Consider the following 27,831-nt stretch of genomic DNA (forward strand, 5'->3'; position numbering starts at 1 on the left):
CGATTTAAGATTGATGATCCCTCTCCAGCGAATATCGTTCCTGTAGTAAGTGCAATTGCTATGGTAAGCTGATCCATTTCTGTTGCTGGTGAACAGTGGAGCCCTGGAACTCTTGGTTGTTCTGTGCCCTATACAGGATTCTTCTTCCTGATCCACTGTCTGTGCATACATGTCTGTGATTGCGGCAATGTACCTGTTAGTTCACACTCTGTGAATGATCAAGCTGGCAGCAGCTCGACACTGTTTCCATGTTGCCACATGGGCTGTCTTTTATTGAAGTGTTGAATATTTGTACTCTGTCCCAGCTCAACTCTGGCCATAATTTGATAATTTTATCAAAATGAAATTTGCCTTTTTATTGTTCGACCTTGATTTTGTCACTCATGCTTGTTACATAGAATATAGAACGTTACAGTGCAGTAGAGGCCCTTCGGCCCTCGCCCATCTAACCTACACCATTCTACTATTATCCATTTGTATGTCCAATGCCCATTTAAATGCCCTTACTGTCAACTAATCTATTACTATTGCAGTTGGGCTGTTCCACACCCCTACTACTCTCTGAGTAAGGAAACTACCCCCTAATATCTGTCCTAAATCTATCACCCCTCAATTTAAAGCTATGTCCCCTCAGGTTAGCCTTCACCATCTGAGGAAAAAGGCTCTCACTGTTCACCCTATCTAACCATCTGATTATCTTATATGTGTCGATTAAGTCACCTCTCAACCTTCTTCTCTCCAACAAAGACAGCCTCAGTGCCCTTAGCCTTTCCTTATCAGACCTTCCCTCCATACCAGGCAACATCCTAGTAAACCTCCTCTGAACCCTTTCCAAAGTTTCCACATCCTTCCTTTCATGGTGTGACCAGAAATGTATGCAATACTCCAGGTGTGGCCTTACGAGTATCTTGTACCGCTGAAGCATGACTTGTGGCTCTGAAACTCAATTCCCCTACCTATAAATGCCAACACACCATGTGCTTTCTTAACAACTCTATCAACCTGGGTGGCAACTTTTAGGGGTTTATGCACCTGGACACCAAGATCTCTCTGTTCATCTATGTTGCCAAGAATTTTACCATTAGCCCAATATTCTGCATTCCTTTTTCTTCTTCTGAAGTAAACTACCTCACAGTTTTCCACATTAAACTCCATTTGCCACTTGTCAGCCCAGCTCTGCATCTTATCTATGTCCCTTTGTAACCCACAACATCCTTCGGCACTATCCACAACTCTGCCTACCTCAGTGTCATCCGCAAATTTACTAACACATCCTTCTATGTCCACATCCAGATCATTTATAAAAATGACAAACAGCAGTGGCCCCAAAACAGATCCTTGTGGCACACCACTGGTAACTGATCTCAGGATGAATATTTCCCATCAATCACCACCCTGTGTCTTCTTTCAGCTAGCTAATTTCTGATCCAAACCACAAAATCATCTTCAATCCCCAAAACTCCTACTGTGTGGAACCTTATCAAATGCTTTACTGAAGTCCATATATCAACCGCTTTACCCTCATCCCCCTGTTTTGTACATCAGGCTTCTGTAGCGTTTTCACTTTTGGACAAGCAGTTTGGATGCAGTGTGACATTAGTCTTTGAACTGGATTACTTTCCATACCTTTAGTACATATATTTCTCCAGTCAAGGATTGCCTTGTATAAGTCTGCACTGGATTGCTCAATTTCTTTATGATTCATTTGGCAATTTTCACTGTTGCCTCAGCATTCCCATTTGACTGGAACCAGTGTGGAGGTAATCTATTGTGGAATAGCTGAATTCTTCATCATAAATGTGGGCCATTGTCACCCATACCAAAATCTGAAATAATGTACCAATTGAAGTACTTCCAGGCATTCTACAAACTCAATGGTAATCGTTAGGCTTCAAGTCTAAAACCCATTAATCGGAAAAAATAGTTGATGGTCACAAGATAATTTCTATGAAAATGAAGAGTCTCTTCCATATTTTCTCCATGACAAATTCTAATTTTCTCTGTCTGGATGTCATCCATCATGAGTGGCATATACCTTTCTGAGCTAGGTATTTGTACAAACGCTGTACTGGCTACTGTGGTCCTTAATCTCATTGTTTGTTAGCTAGTTTTCTTGCCTCCTTCAGATTGGTCTCAATTCTTCAATGGATGTGATTCAATGCCTCTTTTCTAATCTCTTTCGGGATAATGACTTTGTTTCCTTTGTACAAGATGCCATCTTGGGCTATGCCCTGCTGTGCTTTTCCAGCGCCACACTTTTCAACTTCGGTCCAACCAGTCCGTGCTAAACATAATCCCAAACTAAACTAGTCCCACCTGCCTGATCCTGGCCCATATCCCTCCAAACCTTTCCTATTCATGTATTTAGCCAAATCTCTTTTAAATATTGTAATCATATTCACATCTAGCACTTTCTCAGGAAGTTCATTCCACATGTGAAGCACCCTTTGTGTAAAATGTTTGCCCCTCATGTCTTTTTAAAATATTTCTCCTCTCCCCATAAAATTGTGCCCACTCGCCTTGAAATCTGTCATCCAAGGGAAAAGCCAACTATAATTATCTATACCTCTCAGTATTTTGTAAACTTTTATCAGGTAGCCTCTCAACTTTCTCTCCTCCAGTGAAAAACACCTAGGCAGCCTTGCTTTATAACTCAAACCTTCCACACTCAGCAAGCAGACTTGAGGCGTAATGGTAGTGTGACTACCTCTGAACCAGCTGGTGTGGGTTCAAGTCCCACACGTTCAGCAGTCTATCATAATGTCTCTGAGCAAGTTGATTGGAGAGAAAAAAATAAAGCAAACCCAGACGGGGGCTTGTGGCACAGTGTTAGTGTCCTTACCTCTGGACTGTAGAGGCCTGATTTCAAGTCCCTCCTGCTCTAGCAGTGTATAATAACATCCCTGAGCAGGCTGCCTTTTTTAAAAAAAGAAACAGGTGCATAAGAGGTCTGGTGGCACAGTAGTACTAACCCCATCTCTGAACCAGAAGGCCTGGTTCAAGTCCCACCTGCTCCAAAGGTGTGTAGTAATATTTCTGAACAGGTTAATTAGGAAATATCCATAAAACAGACCTGGGGAGGGGTCTGCAGAACAGCCTGTCCCAGGCAGGGACTAGCTTGCACACACCACAAATAGTCTGTCTATATTGGGGTTCAACAACAAATTATGTTCCTTTCCAGGCAGGCTTCCTGAGTTATTACAACAAGCGAATACAGTAACCAAGCATTCATTCTATATCTGAGCATAACACTATTCAGTTTGCATTAACTCTCTGGATGCAAATACAGCCGGTTATCCTTGCTGCATACGAGTTACTCCAAATCCTCTATCGATTACATTGCGCTGTAAATGACTTCATCATTGATATGGCAGTACCTCAATACTGGTGGTTGGACCCTGGTGGTTTTCCCCTTGCCTGTCATCACGGATTGTTTGATTCTAGAGAAAGCTGCCCATGTTTGCTACTCGATACTACTCCATATTCAGTGTGCTTGCATAGAAACTCACATTCTGATGATAAATTAGGCAAGAACTTTTCTAAATTGTTCACAAATCTAACAAATTATTGTGCCAATTTCACATCCATTGATTGTTGTACTTCTGTCACAGCTCTCACTTTGTAGGTGAAGGGACTCGACTTCAGGCATCTTCAATTGCGTCTTTCTTGTTCAGCTTCATCTGGCAAGCTCTGCACTAAATTCTGGTCATGTTCTGTCATGGATTCTTCCATTGTGGCTCCATGTCCATAGGCTGGCAATTTTTTTACAATGGTTTCCACTCTGAGAAGTTCACTAATTATTATTTTTTTACTTCTTCCTTGTTTCTTTCAGTAGCTGACTCATTACGGCTCTCAAAATCCACTCATTTTCAGCTACTCCACTCTGACACCATCTTTCAAGTGGTGTATGGAATGCCTCCCATAGACTGAACACAAAGGTATTTACAGCAGAGATAGAGGTCACCTGACTATGGTACAATTGTATTTCTCCAAACTCTCCATAAATGTTAGGTCACCCAAGGCTCTGCCTCCCAAATACTAATTGGCACCAAGATCCATTCACCGTCACCCACTCTATTCTCTCTGACCAGCATCACCTTCCTATACTGTAACAGCCCCATGATTTCCAAGCTCTCATTCTCAAGTTCGAATCATGGTCTAGCCCCACAGTCACATGTGTCCTCTACCGCCAATTATCTCTGTCACCTCCTTCAGACCTCTAACTCTCTGCAATTTCTGCACTCTTCTGATTCAGTCATTCTGCATATTCCTAATTTTCATTGCTGTACCCTCAGCAGATATGCATTTGGCTGCCCAGTCCCTAACTTCAAGAATTCCCTCCCTTACCCTCTTCTTCTCTCTGCCCTTTTCAGACACTTCTTAAGACAAACCCCAATGACTAAACCTTTGGTCACATTTCCTAATACCTTTTTATGTGACTTGATGTATTCGCTCATGTGAGGTGCCCTGGGGAGTCTTCAAATGTCAAAGGCTCTATATAAAGTGGATGTGCGTTTCAGTGATAGAGTTGTTTCCCAACAGCCCAATAGGATTCAAGAAAATCAGAGTGACCCCATATGGATTCCGTTTCTGGCATGCTACAACAATAACTACTCATATTTATATCATACCTTTAACATATTGAAGCATCCCAAAATTCAAAGTATTCTAAAACAAAAATATGACAACAAATCCTCATAAGATGATATAATAACAATGCTCCATATGCATTCTAACTAAGGTACTCTACAACTGTAACAACAGTTTCCTACTTTTATACCCAATTTCCTTTGTGATAAACACCAGAAGTTAAATGTTGGTGCATAATAAATATTTCTGTAAATGTTTTTCATCTGTTCCAGGCTCCTTTCACCTAATCCACCTGACATTTGATGACTATGTACTTTATCTCCTGGAATCTCTGCACTGTCAGGAGAGAGCAAATGAACTAATGAGAGCAATGAAAGGAGAAGGCAGCTCAGGTAAAGACTGGACGTTAGTACAAGTTTTCATGCACACTGCTTCATCACTCTCCTTTAGCTGCCTGGGCACCAAGTTCTGGAATTTCTCATCTGAACTTCTCTACCTCCTGTTAATGTGCTGAATGTGGGTGTATGGGACATAAGTTGCAAAGATTGCAGATAACTTAACTCCCTATGGAAGTGTAGTGAACCATACAGAGGGATAAACTCAGAATGGGCAGACATGTAGGAATAAAAATTTAATGCAGATAATGTGACATTATCCATTTTGATCAGGACCATGAGGACAGGAAATGTGAACTAAATATTGCAATATTAAGAAAAGGGAGCGCAGAAACAGAGGTGGAGATTTGAGTACACAAAAGTTTGAAGGTTGAAAGACAAGTTGAGGAAGAGGTTAAAATGTGTACAGGGGTCCCTGATTTATGAACAAGTACTCATACTTAAGAATGGGATCTTATACAGGGATGTAATTTTAAAGATCCAACATATAAACATTTCCTGTACTTTAAAACAGTTCCTTTATATTGTATAAAAACCAAAAGAACTGTGGATGCTATAAATCAGAAACATTCAATATTCAAGAATTCTAAAGCTAGTCTTAAAACTTACCTCTTTGACAAAGATTTCGGCCATTTATCTCCCAGCATAGCTTTGTGATAAGTCACATTTGAACAATAAGAAATAGGAGCAAGAATAGATCATTCAGTCCCTTCAGCCTACATCACCAGGCAGAAAATTAAAACCAATCTCATGTAGCCAGACATTCCTGTTTGGCCATCATAAATCTTGACTCCTTTATCAGTCAAAAACCTTTCCAATTTGGGCTTGAATATATTCAATGATGCAGCCTCCACTGCTTGCTGGAGCGGAGAATTCCAGACTATCTCCCTCTGAGAGAAGAAATCCCTCCTTATCCCCATCTTAAATGGGACACCCATTAATTGTTTAAAAGGTGACCCTGGTTCTAGATTACCGAACAAGGGGAAACATCCTCTCAGTATCACTCTGTCAAATCCCCCTAGAATCTTGTATGTTCCAAGGTCACCTTTTAGACTTCGAAATTCCAATGTGCTTAGGCCCAACCTTTTCTGATACAAATCCCTGAACCTTCTCTGAAATAGTTTCAGTGCAATCATATTCCTCCTTAAATAAGGGGACAAAAACTGCACTGGACTCAAATGTGTTTCGCCAATGCCTTAAAGGTTACAGCAAGACTTCCTTACATGTAACAAAAGAACCTTCCACTTATCTTCCTTCCCTGTTCCTGCCTGCTAACCATTCATGGTTCACATGCAAGAACACCCAGATCCCTCTGGACTGCAACATTCTGCCGTCTCCGTCAATTTAAATAAGTTTCTGCTTTTGTATTCCTCCCAGAGTGGACAGTCACACATTTTCCCACATTATAACACTGTTGTGAAGCTATTTGGAATATTTTGCAAAGCTAAATACAAAAGCAAGTCGTTGTTTTCATTTATAGTTCCTGTTTACATATACTTTAGTCACTGCTGTTGTTAGTGTAGCACACTGCACCATGACCATGTGATTATGGCACTAAAATTAATTGTATCGAGAGGTTAATATTGATGGGTAACCATCGGCACTGACTTATTCACTGATGGACACTTTAATCTTTACGTCAATGTGCAGGAGACAGAAGGGAAGAGGCTGGACAGACAGACCACAGCCCTCCGACGCAATCCCCTGGCCCTTTCTCTCCTGCAAAATCTGTCACAGCTGAAATCCAACCAACCTCACCTGTCAGCAGTCAGTCACCCGAATACACTGCATTAACAGCACCAGGTGAGACCTCATCTGCAACTTACTCAGGGCAACAAGCAAATGGTTTAGTGAACAGAACAAATAATGAACTGAATACCTGATTCCTAATGGATGTAGAGATCAACTTGTGTAAGTGGAGGCAATGGTGTTATTGCTGGACTGTTAATCCAGAGACCCAGGTAATGTTCTGGAGACCTGGGTTCATATTCCACCATGGCAGATGGTGGAATTTGAATTCAGTAGTTATCTGGATTTAAGAGTCTAATGATGACCATGTCGACTGTTGGGAACATCCCATCTGGTTCACTTATGTCCTTTAGGGAAGTAAGCTGCCATCCTCCCCTGGGCTGGTGTACATGTGACTCCAGACCCACAGCAATGTGGCTGACTGTTAACCACCCTCTGGGCTATTAGGGATGGGCAACAAATACTGGCCGAGCCAGTAACATCCTCATCCTGTGAATGAATGAAAGAAAGAAACACTAAACTTTAGTTTCTTAGGTAGACAAGCAATTTTACCCACCATCTGGACTCCTATCTATTTTGTGTGACCTTTTCACACATTGGGAAGGTCCTGGGTGCATAAGAGGCTTGTACCTCTCCTGGATCCCCATGTGAGCACTGCAGGAAAATTGTATTTCTTCCCACATGCACACTCTTCATGCATTGGTCCTGGTTTTAGAAACCTTAAAAAGGATACATTTCCTAGGAGCGTTTCTGACCACTGGGGGGATGCTGGGTTGTATCAGAAGAATGGAACCTTCTGAAATGTTGGTGCAATACTTTGCAAACTTCCAATATTTTTGAAAGTTGTGTCACAGGAAAACAGGGTGGTTAAGAAGATGTTGAGCACGCTTGCCTTCATTGCTCAGACCATTGAGTAAAGGAGTTGGAACATCATGTTGAGGTTGTACAGGACATTGGTGAGGCTACATTTGGAATACTCTGTACAGTTTTGGTTGCCCTGCTATAGAAAGGATATTATTAAATTGGAGAGTTTTCAGAAAATATTTACCTGAACGTTGCTAGGAATGGAAGTTTTGAATTATAAGGAGAGGCTATATAGGCTGGCTCTTTCCCTGGAGCTTGAGGAGGTTGAGGGGTGACCGTATAGAAGTTTATAAAATCATGAGGGACATAGAAAGGGCGAATCAGGAAAGTCTTTTCTCTAGGGTGGGTGAGTTCAAAACTAGAGGGCGTATTTTTAAGGTGAGAGGAAAAAGATTTAATAGGGGAAACTTTTTTACACAGGTTGGTTCATATGACAAAGTGATAGATGCAGGTACAGTTACAACTTTTAAAAGGCAATTTGACAGGTACATGAATAGAGAAGGTTTAGAGGGATCTGGGCCATACGTACGCAAGTGGGACTAGTTAGGTTTGGGAAACTTGGTCAGCATGGACTAGTTGGACTGAAGGGTCTGTTACCCCATGCTGTATGAACTATGAGAGTCTGTTAAGAAGAAGTATTCAATTAGAAACACATAGATGTGTTTCTTGCAATGATTCATCATAGGGCTCTATTTTGCAAAGATTACATTGACTACCATTTTGAAAGTGCTCACATGCATTGAAGTACTTCTTTCATTGGAAGAAATGCCATCATGCATTAAAAAATCAAAAATAAACCTTCCCTCAATCTCTAATGTCATGTTTTGTGCTGCAAGTTAAACTGATTGACAGCTTTAGCTGTAAAAAGATCCCCGACTTTGAAATGTAAAAGAAACAACAAACCTGCTCCTCTCCATCGATTCAAAGGCACTCGTCTTTGAAATAGAAATGCAACACACTATTCTGTTTTGAAAATTTCAGGAAGGATAGCTGAAAGACTTTATCATAAAAGCTGCTGCTTTTTTACTCTGGGGTTTTTTTGTATGTTTAAGTTAAACTTGAAAGGGTTCAGAAAAGATTTGTAAGGATGTTGCCAGGGTTGGAGGGTTTGAGCTATAAGGAGAGGCTGAATAGGCTGGGGCTGTTTTCCCTGGAGCATCAGAGGCTTATCGAAGTTTATAAAATCACGAGGGACATGGATAGGATGCACAATCATGGTCTTTTCCCAATGGTAGGGGAGTCCAAATCTAGAGGGTATAGGTTTAAGATGAGAAAGGAAAGATTTAAAAGGGTCCTAAGGGTAATATTTTCACACAGAGGATGGTGCATGTATGGAATGAGCAGGCAGAATGGAGGCTGGTACAATTACGTTTAAAAGGTATTTAGATGGTTACATAAATAGTAACTTAGAGCCATATGGGCTAAATGCTGGCAAATGGGACTAGATTAATTTAGGATATCTGGTTGGCCTGGACAAATTGGATCAAACAGTCTGTTTCTACAATGCTCTACAACTCGATGGCTCTATGACTTTAAGTGTTTGAATTCATAATTTTATTAGATTTTTATTGTTTAATTTTTCCAATAATTTTAAAATGATTTCTATTTTACTTGCATGGATTCATGAGGACTCTAAATAGTGCAAATTGGGTGAGGATATGTTGGGGGCACATGGAGGTTGCCGACAGGGGCAATTTGAGAGAGCAAAGTGTGGCATAGATGACCAGAAGGTATACGGGATGGCATTAGAGGTGGTGTAGGGGGGTTGTGAGAGGGTGAGAAGTCAAGATTAGGGGGTTTTAAATGATGAAGAACACTGGGTTGAGAAAATGGCTTTCTAATCCGTTCACGTCTGCACCAACACTCCTCAGACACTCCATCAATATTTGCAAAACACAGAACCAACCCAGGCGGTGTGGGTAGGTGGAAATCCCTGGCAAAGTCAAACATAGGTCAGGTACCTTTTTGGAAGGTACAAGAATCCACAGGTTGGATTTTTTTCACCCTTCATGCTTCTCTGTGGGGAAGGAGTCAGTGAATGGGATTAATTAGTGGCATAGCTGTACCAAGAGCTGGTACAGTTTCAGTATGCCATATACAATCCTTCACTGCTGTGTCATTCTCTGACCCATGGATTGCTGGCTTCCCTTGAGGAAGTGGTGGTGGGCCTTCCTGAGCTGTTGAAGTTGCAAGAGTTCCTGCCGTTACATAGGGAAATCCTGGATGTAGACTAACAAACTTAGTGGGTGGCAAATAGTGATGATTTAAAAATAAGAATAATTCACGGGGTATGGGTAGCACCTTTCATGGCCAGTATTCATTGTCCATTCCTCATTGCCTTTGAACTGAATGGTTGGCTGGGCCATTTCAGAGTCAATCCCATTGCTGTGGATCTGGAGTTATATGTAAGCCAGATCAGGTAACGATTTTACTTTTCTGAAGGATGTAAGTGAACCAGATTTTTATTTATGAAAATGAACAATGGTTAGACTGGCATTTTTAAATTTTGCATTTGTTATTCAAATCAAATTATACCATATACCATGGCAAGATTTGAATGCACATCCCCAGAACATTAGTATGATACTCTGGATGACTCGGTCTGGTCCGCCATTCCACAACCTCCCTAGGTTGTTCAGGTCAACTCACAGAATGGGCAGATGTTATTTAACATGGGACAAGTGTGAAATGTGGTATTTTGGGAGAAGGGACAGGGAGGGGCATTATGCATTTAATAGTTGTTCTAAAGAGTGAAAGGGATTCCTGGGGGAGCATGCACATTGACCTTTGAATGTGCCAGAACATTTTGAGATAGTGGTTAGCAAATCATATGAGATTCTGGACTTTGGGCTTTGTAAATAGAGGTGTTCAGTACGAAAGCAATGGGGCCGTGTTGCACCTTTGTGATGGTCTGGTTAGGTTCTAACCAATGTATTGTATCCAGTTCTGGCCCCCACACTTTAGGAGGAATGCAAGGGCCCTTGAGAGGTGCAAAGAAGGAAGAATAAAACACTTTAAAAGGAAAAGCTTTCCTTTTTTTTTCTAATACTCTGCCATATTCTTCATCTAGCTGTTATCTTGTTATCCAGAATGCCAACCTAAGTTACAAAAATAATATTCCCTCCTTTCGCCGTTTGCAATTAAACAATCTCCAATTAAATTGCTGCAAACTATTAAATTTCCTACACTACAATTTGTTGCCAAGCAAATTCTAAATATCATAAGCAGGTTAATAAAAAAGTATTCTTTCAATATGACTATGATAATATGCCTCATTAAAATGTATTTTTCTCTTTAAGATTACATTCGATTTAAGGAAGTATATCATGGTTCAGTATGTTGTCCCGGACGTTTACAGATCTTTATTTTACCAGGAGCAGTTCAATCATATACATGGTCTCTGACATACACCGTTACGACAGGCTCCGCTCCTCCCGATAGCCCACAACAGTTACCGTGTATGAGGAGCAATAATGTGCCTACAGCGTCCTCAACTCACAGGATGCCAGTGTACCCACACAGAGAGGAACATGGGTAGGTGTTTATGTGCTGCCACTTGTTTACACAATTTAGCTCCTGTGTTAGTTGGTTTACTTAACATAATGGAGCAGGTCCATAACTCAACATGAAAATGTGACTGAAAGCATATACGTAATATAATTGTTTTTTCTCCAAATATCATAGCACCCTCCCTCTCTCCTGTTAAATCCATGTATCTCCCTCTCCTGTTATATCCCATTTACCTCTCTCTCCTATTTCCTTTACTTATCTCTTCTGTAACAGTCGTTTACTTTCTTCTACGTAATATTTGTGTACCTTCCTACATCTGTGGTTTCCTCTACTGACAAACCCATGTATCTGGTAACCCTGTGCATTCACTCCTGCTACTGGTACATCTGTGTCCATTTTCAACAAATGGTTTCTGTTCTGTTGAAGCACGTACATATTCTTTCCTATCTACAGTCAGGCCATGAAATAGACAGTAGGCCTGCAGCTGAAAATTCTGAGGATTTCATAAGATTTCAAACCTGTGCTAAAGTCACAAAGAAACAGTGAAAACAGTAATTGGTCGATAAAGGACAGTTTTATCATCAGGCTTTTGACAATTTATCTCCAGCACTTTCTTTCCTCTGCGGAAGTCACAGACTCATGTTCACACATTCACACTAGCTCTGTTGTAGCCCTGCACTCTCCTTGTTCACCAGCAAGACAAATGACCAGATCAGGTGTTGGCAATGAGCAGTCTGTAAATTGAATGCGTTACTCTCAGGATCTGTGTTCCTCTAGAGGATCAACTGCACTTTGAGAAAGGCCTCCATCATGTTGTATGCCACTATTGCCTGTTAAATATAATATACTGCAATCCGAACTAGCAACTAGGCATCCATGAGATGCTGTGGGCTATCAGCAGCAGGTGAATTGTATTCCCATATAATCTGCAACCTCATGGCATGCCATATCTCCCACTCAGCCATTACCATCAGGCCCGGTTCAACCTGGTTCAATGGAGATTGGCAAGACAGCCTGCCAGGAGCAAACAATATATGCAGCAAGTGATAGACAGAGCTAAGCGATCCCACAACCAGTGGATCAGATCTAAGCTCTGTAGTCCTGCCACATTCAGTGTGAATGGTGGTGGATGATTAAACAATTCATTGCAGGAAGGGTTGAATCCACAACTAAGCACATCAAGGCTCAAGGCATTGCAGTCATCTTCGGCCAGAAGTGTTGAGTAGGTGATCTATCTATGACCACCTCCTGAGAACCCCATCATCATACATGAGTCTTCAGCCAACCTACTTCACTCTTTATGATAACAAAAAATGTTTGAAGGTTATGGATACTGAAATATGTCTGGGACACTCGGTTCCTAACCTCATTACCTCCTGACCTTGGCTCAAACATGTGCAAAAGAACTGAATTCCAGAGGCAAGGAGAGAGTCACATCAAGGCCTCCACTTTAGGTCCTTTCCACTGAGAGTGATGATGGGATATTCATCACTATGGCTATTGACTGAAGAAAATGTAGATAGATGTAAGGAGGACCAGGGCTGATGGTCAGCCCAGGAATGGCAGCAGGCCAGGGCAATGGATGAGGAGCACCCAGCTGAGGGGACAGCCACAGCCACAGAGTCCCTCAGCTTGCCTGGGTGCATGAGAAGCCCAGAGTTTTCCATGTGAGTGTGAAGCCATCCTCTCCTAGTGGCTGTGAAGGACACTGTGGTGCTGAACCTCTATGCAAATGGGTCCTTCCAGACAATGATGGGTGACCTGAGCAAGGTCGTGCAGATTCAATTTGTTCCCCAATAATGGGGTTAGTGCTGGCCTCCCCCATGTGCTGGTGCCATCAACTGCACACATTTAGTACTGAGAGGACTATGCACCTCCAATAACAATCAAGAAGGTTGACATCATCCAGAATGAAGCAGCCCACTATACCACCATCTTTAAAATTCACTCCCTTCACAACTGAAACAACAACAGTGTGTGCCATCAATACCATGCACTGCAGTAACTCACCAAAGCTCCTTCAACAGCACCTTTGAAACCCACAACCTTTACCACCTAGCAGGATACGTACAGCAGTTATATCTGGCACATATGAAGATGGTCATGGTTGTTGGAGGTCAGCCATCTCAGCTCCAAGACATCTCTGCAGTTCCTCAGGGCAATGTTTGAGTCCCAACCATTTTCAGCTGCTTCATCAATAACCTACCCTTCATTATAAGGTCAGAATTGTGCATGTTCGCCAATGATTGCACAATGTTCGCCAATGATTGCACAATGTTCAGCACCATTCGTGACTTCACAGATGCTGAAGCAGTTCATGTTCAAAATCAACAAGACCGAGACAATATCTATGCTCAGGCTAACAAACGGCATTAATATTCATGCCACCCAAATGCTAGGCTATGATCATCACCAATAAGAAACAATCTAACCACCACCCCTTGACATTCAATGGTGTTACAATCACTGAATCCCCCACTGCTCCTTCCACTGTTCCTGGGGGTTACTATTGACCAGAAACTCAACTGGATTCACCACATAAACATGGCGGCTACAACAGTAGGTCAGAGGTTAGGAAAGCTGCAGAGAATAACTCACCTCCTAACTCCACAAAATCTGTCCATCATCTACAAGACACATGTCAGGAGTGGGATGGAATACTCCCCACTTGCCTGGATGGGTGCAGCTCCAATAACACTCAAGAAGCTTGACACCATCCAGCAAAAGCAGTCTGCTTGATTGGCATCACATTCATAAGCATCCACTCCCTCCACCACCTCAATAGCAGCAATGTGTGGTATCTACATGATGCATGCGGAAATTCACCAATGATCTCAGACCTTCCAAACCCACAAACACTTTGATCTAGAAGGACAAGAGCAACAAATACATGGAAACACCACCACCTGCAGGCTCCCCTGCAAGCCACTGACTTGGAAATGTATTGCTTTTCCTTCAGTGTCGCTGTGTCACAATCCTGGAATTCCTTCCCTAATGGCATTGTGGGTCAACCCAGAGCAGATGGATTGTAGCAGTTCAACAAGACAGCTCACCACCACCTCCTCGAGGGTAGCTAGGGACAGGTAATAAATACTGGCCAACCAGCGACATCCATGTCCCACAAATGAATTTTAAAAATCGATAGAACTCATCCTTTTACCTCCCCAATATTACCATTGGGGAGGGGAAAGTGAAATGGAATAGGGGTCAAAATAAGGTTGCACCCTCAAATTGCCAACATGTGAGTTTGCTCAAGAATACAACCCTGCATACAATGTGAACTTTAATGAGTAATATTTTTCTTTCTATTTGTCTTTGGTGTCTCTGGCTGAATGAAGACCCGGCACCTCAATTGATGAACTGTTGCACAATATGGGATTTTTGGTTATCATCAACAAACGATGCAATTCTTTAACTGAAGCTCTTCATACGAAGTTGTGTCAATGGTGCAGATCACTGTAGCATCCTGTTTTCTTCTAGGTACACAGGAGGGTACAACTACGGTAGTTACAGCAATCAACCTCCTCTTCCCATTCAGGGTCAGTATCCAACCCTAACACATGACAGCCTTTCTTCTCCATTGCCATATCCAACTTACCACAGGAGTGGCTCACAGGTTAGTCTCTCCCAGTGCTTCGGTTTGCATGATCAAACATTGATTATACTCAGTTGAATAATGAACCTTTATGATAATTATGTGTTTATAACAAAGAACTAAAAGAAATTTCATTGTTACAAAACAAGAAGATTGAATTCCAGTAATAATTCATTAGATGGTTATGTCAATGTACCCTTTAAATGCATGTAAACGATCCAGAACTTTGAATTGAAGTTGATTTGTGCTGAGGTCTTGCCATTAGAACAAGATGAAAATTGACCAAATTCACTTCACTTAAAGAATCCAAAACAAGGGAAAATCCAAGAAAATGATATGGAGAGAGAGAGAGAGAGAAAGAGAGAGAGAGAGTAAGAGAAAAACAGACAGGTAGTTATAAGGGAATAACTAGAAAGAGACAGAGCACAAACATTGATACATGGATTCCCAGAATGTAAGGGATAAAGAAACAGTTGGGAGTGGAATGGTGTTGGGGTGGTAACAGGGTGACAATGGGGGGAGATGATGGTGGGAGGTGTGGTAGCAGGGTGTCAAGAGAGACATGAGAGAGAGGTGGAACATAAGAACAGAAGAACTAGGAACAGGAGTAGGCCATCCAGCTCTTCGAGCCTGCTCTGCCATTCAGTAAGATCATGGCTAATCATTTCATAGACTCAGCTCCACTTACCCGTATTTCCATCAAATCCCTTAATTCTTTTATTGTTCAAAAGTGAATCTACCTTAGCTTTAAAAGCGATTACTGAAATAGCGTGAACTACGTCCCTGGGCAAGGAATTCCATTGGTTAAAAACCCTCTGGGTGAAGAAGTTCCTTCTCAGTTCAGTTCTAAACCTGCTTCCTCTAATCTTGAGGTAATGCCCTCTTGTCCTAGTCTCACCTACCAGTGGAAACATCCTATCTATTTTTATTTTATTGATTCCCTTCATAATTTTATATGTTTCTATAAGATCTCCCTTCATTCTTCTGAATTCTAATGAATATAATCACAATCTACTCAGTCTCTCCTCATAAGCCAACCCCCTCCACTCCAGAATCAACCTAGTGAACCTCCTCTGCACTCCCTCCGGTGCCACTACATCCTTTCTTAAGTAAGGAGACCAAATCTGCACACACTACTCCAGGTGTGGCCTCACCATCACCCTGTACAGCTGCAACATAACCGCTCTGCTTTTAAACTCAATGCCTTTAGCAATTAAGGACAAAATTCCATTTGCCTTCCTAATTACTTGTTGTACCTGCAGACCAGCCTTCAGTTGTTCATGCTCAAGGCCATGCGAGTCCCTCTGCAAATCAGCACGCTACAACTTTTTACCATTCAAGTAATAATCTATTTTACTGTTACACCTACCAACATGCATGACTTCACATTTAGTTACATTGTCTTCCATCTGTCAGACCTTTGCCCATTCACTCAATGTATCTATGTTCCTCTGCAAAGTTTCACAGTCATCTGCATACTTTGCTCTGCTACCCACCTTAGTGTCAACAGCAAATTTTGACATCATACACATTATCCCAACTCCAAAACAGCTATATAAATTGTAAATAATTGTAGTCCCAACACCGATCCCTGAGGCACAGCACTAGTCACTGTTTGCCAGCCAGAATAGCACTCATTTATCCCCACTCTGTGCTTCCTGTCAGTCAACCAATCCTCTGTCCACGATAATACTCTACCCCTAACACCATTTATCCTTCTATTATGCAGCAGCCTCATGTGTGGCACCTTGTCAAAAGGCCTTTTGGAAATCTAGGTACACCACATCCACTGGGTCCCTGTTGTCCACCTTGCTTGAAATGTCTTCATAGAATGCCAAACGATTTATGAAACATGACCTGCCCTTCATGAACCCATGCTGCATCTGTCCAATGGGACAATTTCTTTCGCGATGTCCTGCTATTTCTTCCTTGATAATAGACTCAAGCATTTTCCCCACTAAGAAGTTAAGCTCACTGGTCTATAATTTCCCATCTTTTGTCAACTTTCCTTTTTAAACAGTGGCGTCACATTTGCTATTTTTCAATATGTTGGAATTGCCCCAGAGTCCAGTGAATTTTGGAAACTTACCGCCAGTCCACCTGCTACTTCTCCCGCCATCTCTTTTAGTACCCTGTGATGCAGTCCATCAGGGTCAGGAGACTTATCTATCCTTAGCTCCATTAGCTTATCCAACATAATAATAATTGTTTCCAGGTCCTCACCTACCTTCATCTCTTCGTCACTTACTGGCATGTTATTAGTGTCCTCCACTGTGAAGACCGATGCAAAATACCTGTTCAATGCCTCAGCCATTTCATCATATCCCAGAACTAACTGCCCCTTTTCATCCCCTAAAGGACCAACATTTACTTTAGCTACTCTTCTTCGTTTTATATATTTATAGAAACTTTTGCTATCTGTCTTCATATTCTGTGCTAGTTTTTTCTCATACTCTATCTTACTTTTCTTTATAACTCTTTTTTGGCTCTCTGTTGACCTTTAAAATTTTCCCAATCTTCTAGATTCCTGCTGTTTTTGGCCACTTTGTATGCCTTCTCTTTCATTTTGATAGCCTGCCTTATTTCCCGAGACACCCATGGCAGATTACCCCTCCTCTTACAGTCCTTCCTTCTCACCGGAATATACTTTTGATGAGCACTTTGGAAAATTTCTTTGAGGGTCCTCCACTGCTCGTCAACTGTTGCACCATAAAGTCTCTGTTTCCAGTTTACTTTAGCCAGGTCCTCCCTCATTCTATCGTAGTCCCCCTTATTCAAGCACAGGACTCTGGCATTGGATTTTATTTTCACACTATCCAGCTGTACTTTAAACTCAACCTACTGTGATCACTCCTTCCAAGAGGATCCCAAACTATGTGGTCATTAATTATTCCTGCCTCATTACACAGGACCAGATCTAAGATAGCTTGCTCCCTCGTCGCTTCCATTCCATGCTGCTCAAGAAAACTATCATGGATACACTCAACCAACTCCTCAAGGCTACCCTGACCGAGCTGGTTTGACCAATCTACATGCAGATCAAAATCCCCCATGATAATGGCCGTACCATTTTTGCAGGCATTAGTTATTTCCTTGTTTATCGCCTGCCCCAATGTGATGTTATTATTTGGTGGCCTATAGACTACACCTATCAGTGACTTTTATTCTTGGAATTCCTAATTTCCACCCGAATGGTTCAACCTCATGCTCCATAGAACCTATATCATCTCTCAGCACCGCCCTGATGTCGTCCTTGAATATCAGAGCTACACCACCTCTCTTACATTCCTGTCTGTCCTTCTGAAGAGTCTGGTTCCCCTGGATATTTAATGCCCAGTCATGACCATTCTATAGCCATGTCTCCATGATGGCTACCAAATCAAATGCATTCATGATGATTTGTGCTATTAACTCATCAACCTTGTTACGAATGCTACGAGCAATCAGGTAAAGTGCCTTGCTTCCAGCTTTCTTACCATCATGATCCACAACATCTCTAATATCTCCTGAGTTATCCTTCATTTTTGCTTCTTTCATACTCTGCCTTGAACTTAAATCCTACTGCTACTTACCTTTGAATTTATCACCACACTTCTGTTGCTTTGCCTTTCCCTTCCCCCAACTCACAAGTTTAAATTCCTAGTGACCACCCTAATTATCCTTTTCACTAGAACACCGGTTCCAGATCGGTTCAGATGGAGACCGTCCCATCGGTACAGATTCCCCTGGTTCCAAAACTGATGCCAATGCCCCGTGAAATGGAACCTCTCTTTCCCACACTATTCCCTTAGCCATATGTTTACTTCCCTAACTTTTTTGTCCCTAAGCCAATTTGCATGTGGCTCGAGCAGTAATCCAGAGATTATGATTCTTGAGGACCTATTCCTTAATTTTGTTCCTAGTGCTCGAAGATCCCCAGACTGGTCCTCCATCCTTGCCTAGCCTTTGTTGTTAGTCCCAATGTGGACCACAATGACTGGATCCTCCCCCTCCCGCTCCAATATCCTTTCAAGCTGGTCGGAAATGTCCTATATCCTGGCACCGGGCAGGCAAAACATCATGTGGGACTCCTGATCCCGGCCTGTGGAGGATACTATCTGTCCCCCGAATTACAGAATCCGCTATAACAACTTGTCTTTTTGCTTCCCCTCTTGAATGGCCTTCTGCACCATGATGCCGTAGTCAGTTGGCTCATCCTTCCACAGTCCATTCCCTCACCTGTACAGGGAGTAAGAATCCCATGCCTGTTGGATAAGGTCAAAAACTGAGGCTCCTCTACTCCTGAACAAATGATTCCCCTACCTGCCTCACTTGCAGTCACACCCTGTTGTTCCTAAACACTGACTGAATTTGAATTACTTAATCTACCTGGTGTGACTGCCTCCTGAAACAAAGCGTCCAGATAACTCTCCCCCTCAGTGTTTGAAGCTCAGATTCCAGATCATCAATTCTGATCCAGAGTTCTTCCAGCAACCAACACTTGCTGCAGATGTGGCCACTGCCGTTCACAATGGGATTAGCCAGCTCCCACATCATACAGCTACAATCTCTCTGGGGAAAGAGAGATTGAGTTGGATAGACTGAAAGAAAAGATGATAGATGGACAGAGAGAAGGATGCAAAGAAGAGAAGAGAGGGACAAACATAGTTATGGATATATGGAGAGAGACAGATTGGCAAACAGACAGACTGACTGACTGCAATCAAGATTCAGTGCACACAAGGGGAGATAGAGAGATGAAGGGCTGACTCTTTCAATTTTTTAGCTAAGTCTGAGTTACATTGAGTTTTTTGGAGGGTTTCTTGCCATAAGGCCTAGCAGGACATTTTACTGTATCTTACCAAACCCACCACATTAATTACCTACCACACCCTCCTGGCATGCCACTATCGATTTCAGCTGCATCTTCCCATGACAACTTGCCTTTCCGAGTGTATCCTGGAATACACTGACATCCTTGGCCCATACCATCTTTAAATGCCTGTTGTGCACCAGAAAACACTGCTTTCCAGTACGGTTCTTGATATGTGCCCTGGACATGGCAGATGGGGCAAATTGATGTCCCACTGTGTGGGCAAGGGCCTCGAGGTCCTGGTAGCTGGCGTTTTTCAGAGGGTGAACTTCTTCATTCCCCACAACCAGCAATGCTGGCCCATCACACCTGACTATGCCAGCCTGGCTTTTTGAGGTCACGACCTGGGTCAGTGCAGTCTCAGTCATTCAGAGGAATACCTCGCACTAGGAAGAAGGTCAACTACTCTCTCCACTCTGCTAGGCTAGTTCCATCATCTTCTGTCTGGCACCTTGCACTCACCAGATCTCCGCTATTGTATCCATCTCCCACCAAGGTTCATCGCTCTATCACTCTCACTACTGCCTGTGACATCTTCCCTACTTGGTCTTGCCAACCCTAACTCTCAGTGTCTCTAACCCTGCGCACCCTCTGCATTGCCAACTTGCTTCCTCAGAACACCAAATATACCAGCTGTGGCAATCACTTTCATCTCCTTTAATACCTGCCTCTCTCTTGTTCCAGAAGTGATCCCTAGTGGGGCAAATAGAATCAGGATGGGCTTTGGGCTGCCTGACATTCACCTTATCTGGAAGGGATCCTAACTCTGACCATCCTGAGTGGCTGACTCACCATGTCCAAACCCCTGGACTGGTGTAGCAGACTGTCCTTGACTTATTGTGCCTGGGACCTCCTGAGCAAAAGCTATCCTCCTTGACTTGACTGAGGCTTGTTGGCAATCCTGACAGGTTTCCAGCTTTGTGTCTGTGCTAAATCTCTGGCTGAGGGGGCAAAGTCCAAAAAGTGGATGTGCCATGAGGGTTATTACCTCACCTCCATCCAAGGCCCCAAACAGTTCTTCCAGAGGTTCATCTGCCTCTCCTCCAACTTATATTACTGTATCCGGTGCTCCTGATGCGGTCTTCTCTACATCGGGGAAGCCAAACATAAACTGAGGGCACGTTTCAGCGAGCATCTCAGCCAGGCCCACAGGGACCGACCTGACCTCCCAGTCGCCGCCCATTTTAATTCCTCTTCCCGTATCCTTTCCAAAATGACCATCCTTGGCCTCCTCCATATCCACAGTGAATCAGATTGCAAATTGGAGGAACAACACCTCATCGTCCGCCTGTACAGCCTGCAGCCCAGACAACTCAACATTGAGTTCTCCAATTTCAAATAGGCTCTCTTCCCATGACCCCCCCCCCTCCTCCATTCCTCTGACCGACCCTTCCTTCCAGCTACCAACTGGATTCATTCCTCCCATCAAAGAACCAGGTTGTACCCTGTGCCTGTGTTCACCCATCCCTACCTCACCATCCTGCCCCCCTCCCCACCCAAAACCCTCCCCCATCCACCCTTTATCTGCAGCTCCCCTAACACCCACTCCCAGTTCTGAAGAAGGGCTACACTTGAAATGTTGAACTTCTCCACCTCCTGATGCTGCCTGGCTTGCTGTATTCTTCCAGCCTTCTGCTTGTCTACTTTCATAGAGGCTGGCATTTATCAGATGCCAATGTCCATGGACATGGGATCTGTGTGTGTGGTAAGTGCCCATGGAGTGTGTCCTGAGACACTGGTGCCCGGTGTCCAACACGGAGGTCAATCAAAGCAAGTGGCGAACTAAAATCACCAGGTAGCTGTTCTCATTTCCACATTGAGTTTTCTCAATGCATGGCTTGTTTGGCACATTTGGTAGGATAGAAAGCTGAATATTAATGAGGTGAATTGGATCATCAACAAAGCTCTTAAGAAGCAATGACATCGCTTAATTGGCAACCTGCTGCCTTGCGGGAATTTAGCTGTGCACGCTGTAACGAATGAAAGACAATCTCAATGAAACAGGTTAAATTTTTAGTGAATTTGACAAGTTAGATTCTGAGAGGATGATTCCCCCAGCTGAACAAAGGGTACCTTGTCTTAGGATAAGGTGTCGATCACTTCGGACTGAGGAGAGTACCCATACGCATATTGGTGTTCACTCCCATTGATTTCCGATTCTGGAAGTCACTACTTCAATGCAGGCCTCAGATGTCCACACAACAACATGAAAAATGAAAGTCGGAGAGTAGACATTTAAATGCACAGAAAGTTTTGCATCTTTAGAACTTAATTACCACAGAGGGCTGGGGATTCTTAGTCATTGAGCATTTTCAAAACAGAGAATGGTGTGGTTTGGGATTTCGGGATTTGTTGGGAAATTGGAGTTGGGGTCAAAGGTCAGCCTTTGTTTTATTGAGGCTTCTCACCCTACTCCTTTTTATGTGAGGGGATTAATTTACAGCAGCACCGTAAAATCACTTGCTATCATTCAGGCTTTAGAACTTAATAGAGCTGTAGGTCTTTGGCTCTGTTTTCCCGGACCTCTGGTGCTAACCCCATGAAGCATGTGGGATCTGTGGGAAATCTTTCCATTAAAGTAGTAACGAACCAGTAGGAACTGCACAGTCAAGGCCGGGAGTTCCAGGCCCAGACTCCAAGGAGCAATGGGTGTAGGAAGAGGAAGCTCCTCCTGAGAACACCTCAACTCATTGGCTTCATTTAGCAGGGACTGATGAATCTTCAGATCCTGAACAGATAGGGATCGAGATCACATCGTGGGAGTAGACCTTCCACAGGGGTCTCCCACATATACCTTTTAAGGCACTTGAGTTGAAATAGTTCCAACATATACAAATACAACCTCTGTGTGACTACATGTTGGAAGATGCAGGCGAGAGGTGCCCTTTGCTTGCATGGTGTTCATTGCTGGCACAGTTCAGTAGCATACTGGACACCCTGGTTAAGAGTTCTTTGAATGTTGTGCTATATTTATCACACATGGAATGAGTCAAATTAATAATCAGTCTTTTGATTGAAGAGGCCATCAGAATATTTATGTGGAACAAAAATAAATCTGTTTCAGGATGTGTCCAACAATCGCTGAGGGTACTGCGAACCATATCTGCAGAGGTCTCTGGCTTAGTGAAAGGGGACAAATGGGACCTTTTATTTCCTAAAACTGATTTTCCATGACCAATAATATCTGTAACAATGAAGAATGGTGTATTAAATTCCAACTTGGCACTTTGGCTATCTCTCATTCCTAAACTATTCTTGGCATGTGTTATTTAAGCAATAATGAACAAGCATGTACAGTGTCTTGCCAATTTAATGATAGGTTCATTGACTGAAGGAAGGAATAAAATGTTGAATCAGTCAGACTCTCAGCTATTTTTAAGACTCACACAGAGCTCATTGGTGTTAGTCACACTCATAAACGTTGTGTTTAATTGTTGACCAATTAGAGGGGTCGCTATTTTATACTTTGTCCATATATATCCCAATTACATGCATCTCCTTCATCAGGCCTGATGTCATTGCTAATGTTGCAAATGGAGTGTGTCCAGGTGTATGCTCCAGTTGTAATTAAGAGTAACTGATAAGAAGGTTTGGTTAGAAATATCTGAACGTATCTCAATCTGTCTAGTCATGTTTAAGGTCAGTTTCAACTGGAAGGAGATGGTGTGTAGAAAGGCGAAATAGACTAATCACATACTGTGTGGTGGGGGTAGGGGTGTGGGATGTGGCAGAAACCTGTGTGAAGGCATTCTGGTTCTGTTGCTTGCTTTAACAGATGGGCCAAAGATTGATTGATTGATTTATTGTCATGCTTACCGAGGTACAGTGAAAAGCTTTGTTCATGAGCACAAGCAGAACACAGTAAACAGGGATGTACAGATCAAACTGACTTAGACAGAGGCATACAGGTTACATTGCACAGGGCGTGCTCTAGATGAGGTCATCATTAGCAAGATCAGCATTATTTGAAATTAGAGAGTCCATTTGTCAGTCTAATAACAGCCGGGAAGAAGCTGTCCCTCAAACTGCTGGTGTGTGTGTTCAAGCATGATGGAAGAGGTTGTTGGAGATCCTTACTGGGATGCGATGATGATTTTGGTAGCCTTTCTACAGCAGCGAACTGTGTAAATGGCATCCATGGATGGAAGGTTGTCTTCCCTGATGGTCTGGAAGTTGATCAAAGCAACAATTGATGTGCTGTAAGACCTTACGTTTTTGCTTCTGTTGGCCATTGCCATTCCTCTATTCAGACTTATCATTTGGAGTTTTGGTTTTGTATCATCTGTCAAAAGATCTAATCATATCAAATGGCACATACATTGTCCCAGCTAAAACAAACAAACTTTGGAAACATTGATTTTTCCTTTTTGTGGACCTTTGCCAATCAATTGAACAAATTTGACTGGATACCAGCTTCATACATGTCTACTTCACGTGACATGTGAATCTCTCCAGGGATTAGCGCTGTTATTGGAACCACAATATGGAACAGCTTAGAAAGAGGCCATTTGTCCTATTGTGCCTGTGCCAGCCCCTTGAAAATGCTTTTCAATTATTCCCATTGCCCTGGCTCATGCCAATCTTCCCTTTCTAAGAATTTATTGCAATCCTTTTTGAAAATCGCTACTGAATTTGATTCCATTTCCCGTTCATACTGCAAATTCCCAGATCACAGCAATTTTCATTGTGTAAACAACACATTACATTGTTTTGCTAATTACTTTAAATCTCTGTCCCTTTGTTACCGACAACTCAGTTTCTCCTTTAATCAACCCATTCAGAAATGTTAGCACACCACCTTTGGAGCAGATGGGACTTGAACCCAGGCTTAGAGGTGGGGACACTACCACTGCACCACAGCAGCCCACCCTCGGTTTCTGTTTTATCAAAATGGCTTTTTCTTTTGCCCAGTACCAAATCATCCATGATATATTTAATCTATTTTCCACTGCCATTTAAATCACCCACATTTACAATTAATCAAATTACGTGCAATGTACAACAATGGCACAGTTTCTCCTTTATTTGTTCTTTACAACCTTAACCACTTGGATTAGATTAGATTATTTACAGTGTGGAAACAGGCCCTTCGGCCCAACAAGTCCACACTGACCCTCCGAAAAGCAACCCACCCCCCCTACATTTATTGATGTGTCTCTTCACTTTCACTCATTGTCCTGGAAAAAAAACATAAAATCTCTCGAGTGATTGGATCATTCATCACATTTTCAGAACCACTTTGTTGTAATTTCCATCATTTCTGGTCCTTTTTCCCACCATCAGCGCAGTGAAACACCCTTGCTGGCTTCCCCATTAACAGTAAAAGACTCATTGCAAGTGATTAAATTTGGTCGCACTAAGTTCCAATTTGCTATCATCCCTATGCTTGCTGTCCTATATTGGCTCCACGTGATTTTAACACTTTCACCCTGTCGGCCTCCCCTCTCCCTTTCTTGGTAATCTCCTCCAAGTGTCATAACTCTCTTGGGTCTCTGCACTCTCTAATTCTGGCCTCCTGCACATGTCCAATTGCTTCATCATTGGCATTTCCTGTTGCTTAGACTTTAAACTCTGGAATTACCTCCCTATACCTCTCTGCCTCTGTCTGTCTCCTCCTTTAAGATACTTTTAAAAACCCATCTCTCACCAAGCATTTGTTCAATTGAATCTAGTACCTCTTCATGTGTCACAATTTGTTTTATAATGTTCCTGTGAAGTGCCTAAGGTAGGACATTTTACATTCAAGGTGCTATATAAATATAAATTGTAATTATTGCTATTCAAATGAGATGTAAATTAATGGCTTAATCAGACAATTGGTGATTGTGCATCTTTTTTGATCCAAGTTTCACCCAAATCTCTCTGTTCTGGTCACCCAGACCCTCCCTCCCAAATCAATTCTTCATCCATGACCTGGGGAATCAACATCAGCCAGCAATATGACTGTGGGAACTGCTGCAGTCCAGCACCAGGGATTATTTATTTCATGCCTATGTGACTGCGTTTCTGCGGTTTGTCGTGTCTTGGAGGGACTTATGATGGTCAGGTTTCATGGCAAGCAATGTATTGAAATTAAAACTGTACGTCAAATTAACTTAGCATTCCCGGAAATCAGCCTTAAAATAAAACAAGAAAATTATTGGAGAGGCCATTGCTAGGAGAAAATGGCACCTGTTTGGTTTTTATTAAATTTAATTCTAACTGTACGTTAGAAGAGTGGTATTATGCTCAAACAACCAAGCTGAAAAGGTTTGGACTGTAAATCCTACTTTACGTGCTGGGTCAGTGCAGAAACACTGCTGTTCTTATCAGAGGATTGTTCTGTGTGATGGGGACAGGATTAAATGGGAAATAGTTAAATCAGGATTTAGCCAACTGAGCTAATTTTTTTCTCCCTGAAAGGACAGCCTCAGAGACTGTGAACCCAACGACGCACTCTGAAGGCAAATGTTTTGCTGCTTAAACAGAGCCCTCATTCACACTTTGCATAATGAGTGGCCTGGCAAATTTGAATGAGAGACTTTATTCTTTTCTCATGAACTTCAGTTCTGGGGAATCGCTGAAGAGAGAGAGTGTGTGTGCAGATTTACATTACACTGCATGTAGCTGTAATAATCTCTATTTGGTATTTTTTTTCCCATACACCTCCCTCAAATCACTCACGTTCTTCGCTGCGTTTTTAGATACCATCAAAGCGAAGCAGCAGAGTCCGAACTTTATGCCCACATCTTGTGATGACCCGTCTAATGGTAACTTCCTGCGAAGGGTCCTCCAACAACATTGCCTTTGTGCTTGCTGAGGATAACTGGGACTCAGTGTTTTACACCCAATGTGTTCGGGAACTCTATATGGAACCGGATGCTGAGTGTGAAGGGCAATTGTAGCAATCCAGGCAGACATCCGCACAGATGGTCATCCTCTGTGCACTTCAGTGGGGTTCAATGGCTGTTTCACCAGCTGATGGGATGGCAAAGCAGGGATGGTGGAGTGTTTGGGATATGTTTTTCAGTCATCTGATGAACAGTCGAGGTCTGCATCCAGTCAGTGCCAGTCTGCAATGCAGTCACCAGCGCGAGGTTGAGTGAACTGGAACCGTATTTTTATTTCAAGCTTGCTTTGTCCATAATAATTTTGCCATTCCCAATAAAAAAATAAGTAAAACTGTGGGATCTTTGTTATGTTCCTGACACAGCAGCAAAAATAAACACACTGCAGGAGCGTGACGAAGGTTTATCAGACTGGTTCCTAGGGTGGCAGGACTGAAGTAAGAAGAGAGCTTGGATCAGTTGGAAGTAACTTCACTGGAATTTAGCAGAATGTGGGGAGATTCCATGGAAACCTATAAAATTCAAACAGGATTAAACAGGATAATGCAGGAAGGATATTCCCAATGACTGAGGAGTCCAGAATCAGGGGTCACAGTCTAAGGATACAGGGTAGGCCATTTAGGATAGAGAAGAGAAGAAACGTCTTCATCAGGGAGTGGTGAGCCGGAACAAAGCAGGAACAAGGTACCAAGTTGCATATTCAGCCATGATCGTATTGAATTGCAGAGCATGCTTGAATGGCCTACTTCCTATTCCTATTTTTCTATAAACACAATAAGCAAGTTCATCTTGAATTTCAGTTGTGCGTGGGCAGGATTGTTTCTTGATCAATGTGGGAAGAAGGAGCACAGGAGGACAGGTCTGAAAGTTGGCATCAGAGAGTTGGATGCCCGGAGTTCGGCATGTTCTCACTTCTGGGCTGGTGGCTGGTGAGGGATGGGACATGAGATTGGGAGTGGAGGCTGCCTTTGTTGGTGAGGGGTGTTCATGGTTATAGTCATAGATAGAGATGTACAGCATGGAAGCAGACAGTTCGGTCCAACCCATCCTTGCCGACCAGATATCCCAACCCAATCTATCTGCCCTCAAAAGGCAAGTATGCAATTTTGGAAATTTTATTTAACATATTGAGATCCCTGACGCCAAGTAATAAACTTGCGTGTCACTGATGTTAGGGTTAGGATATTGAAGTCAAATGAAAGCCCAAACATGGTTCAGAGATGTTGGTGGCATCAATAGGGATAGGATTTAGGAATTGGTGGATAACACTCTGAAGTATGCTCTGATGTAACAGCAACCTCATTATTCACTTGAGAGAGACTCTGCTAGAAGGTTGGACTAGAAAAGCTTAAGGTAGAGGTGTCTACGGCAAGATCTATATGTCTATTGAGTCAATAAATATTATTTAATGAGAAACATGTTGAGGTATGTCCTGATCTTATCTGAATA

General features: G+C 42.5%; 1 protein-coding gene across 4 annotated transcripts in view; it reads left to right on the forward strand.

Moving 5' to 3' along the window:
- The window catches only part of rfx4 (regulatory factor X, 4), a 145,208-nt gene that overhangs the window by 108,265 nt on the left and 9,112 nt on the right, over positions 1-27,831 (forward strand). For 2 of the 4 annotated variants that reach the window (XM_043708850.2, XM_043708852.2), the window contains exons 14-17: positions 4,863-4,982; positions 6,636-6,788; positions 10,973-11,132; positions 14,589-14,724. In XM_043708850.2, coding sequence (XP_043564785.1) covers positions 4,863-4,982; positions 6,636-6,788; positions 10,973-11,132; positions 14,589-14,724 — 569 coding nt within the window. Of the gene's footprint in view, positions 1-4,862; positions 4,983-6,635; positions 6,789-10,972; positions 11,133-14,588; positions 14,725-22,619; positions 22,674-27,831 lie in introns of those variants that run through there. The other 2 variants (XM_087996892.1, XM_043708851.2) reach the window with 2 other exon arrangements.

The sequence above is a fragment of the Chiloscyllium plagiosum genome, unplaced genomic scaffold, assembly GCF_037043375.1.
Source record: "Chiloscyllium plagiosum isolate Xiang-an unplaced genomic scaffold, Cpla_swu_hap1 HiC_scaffold_19, whole genome shotgun sequence".
Taxonomy (NCBI): Eukaryota; Metazoa; Chordata; class Chondrichthyes; order Orectolobiformes; family Hemiscylliidae; genus Chiloscyllium; species Chiloscyllium plagiosum.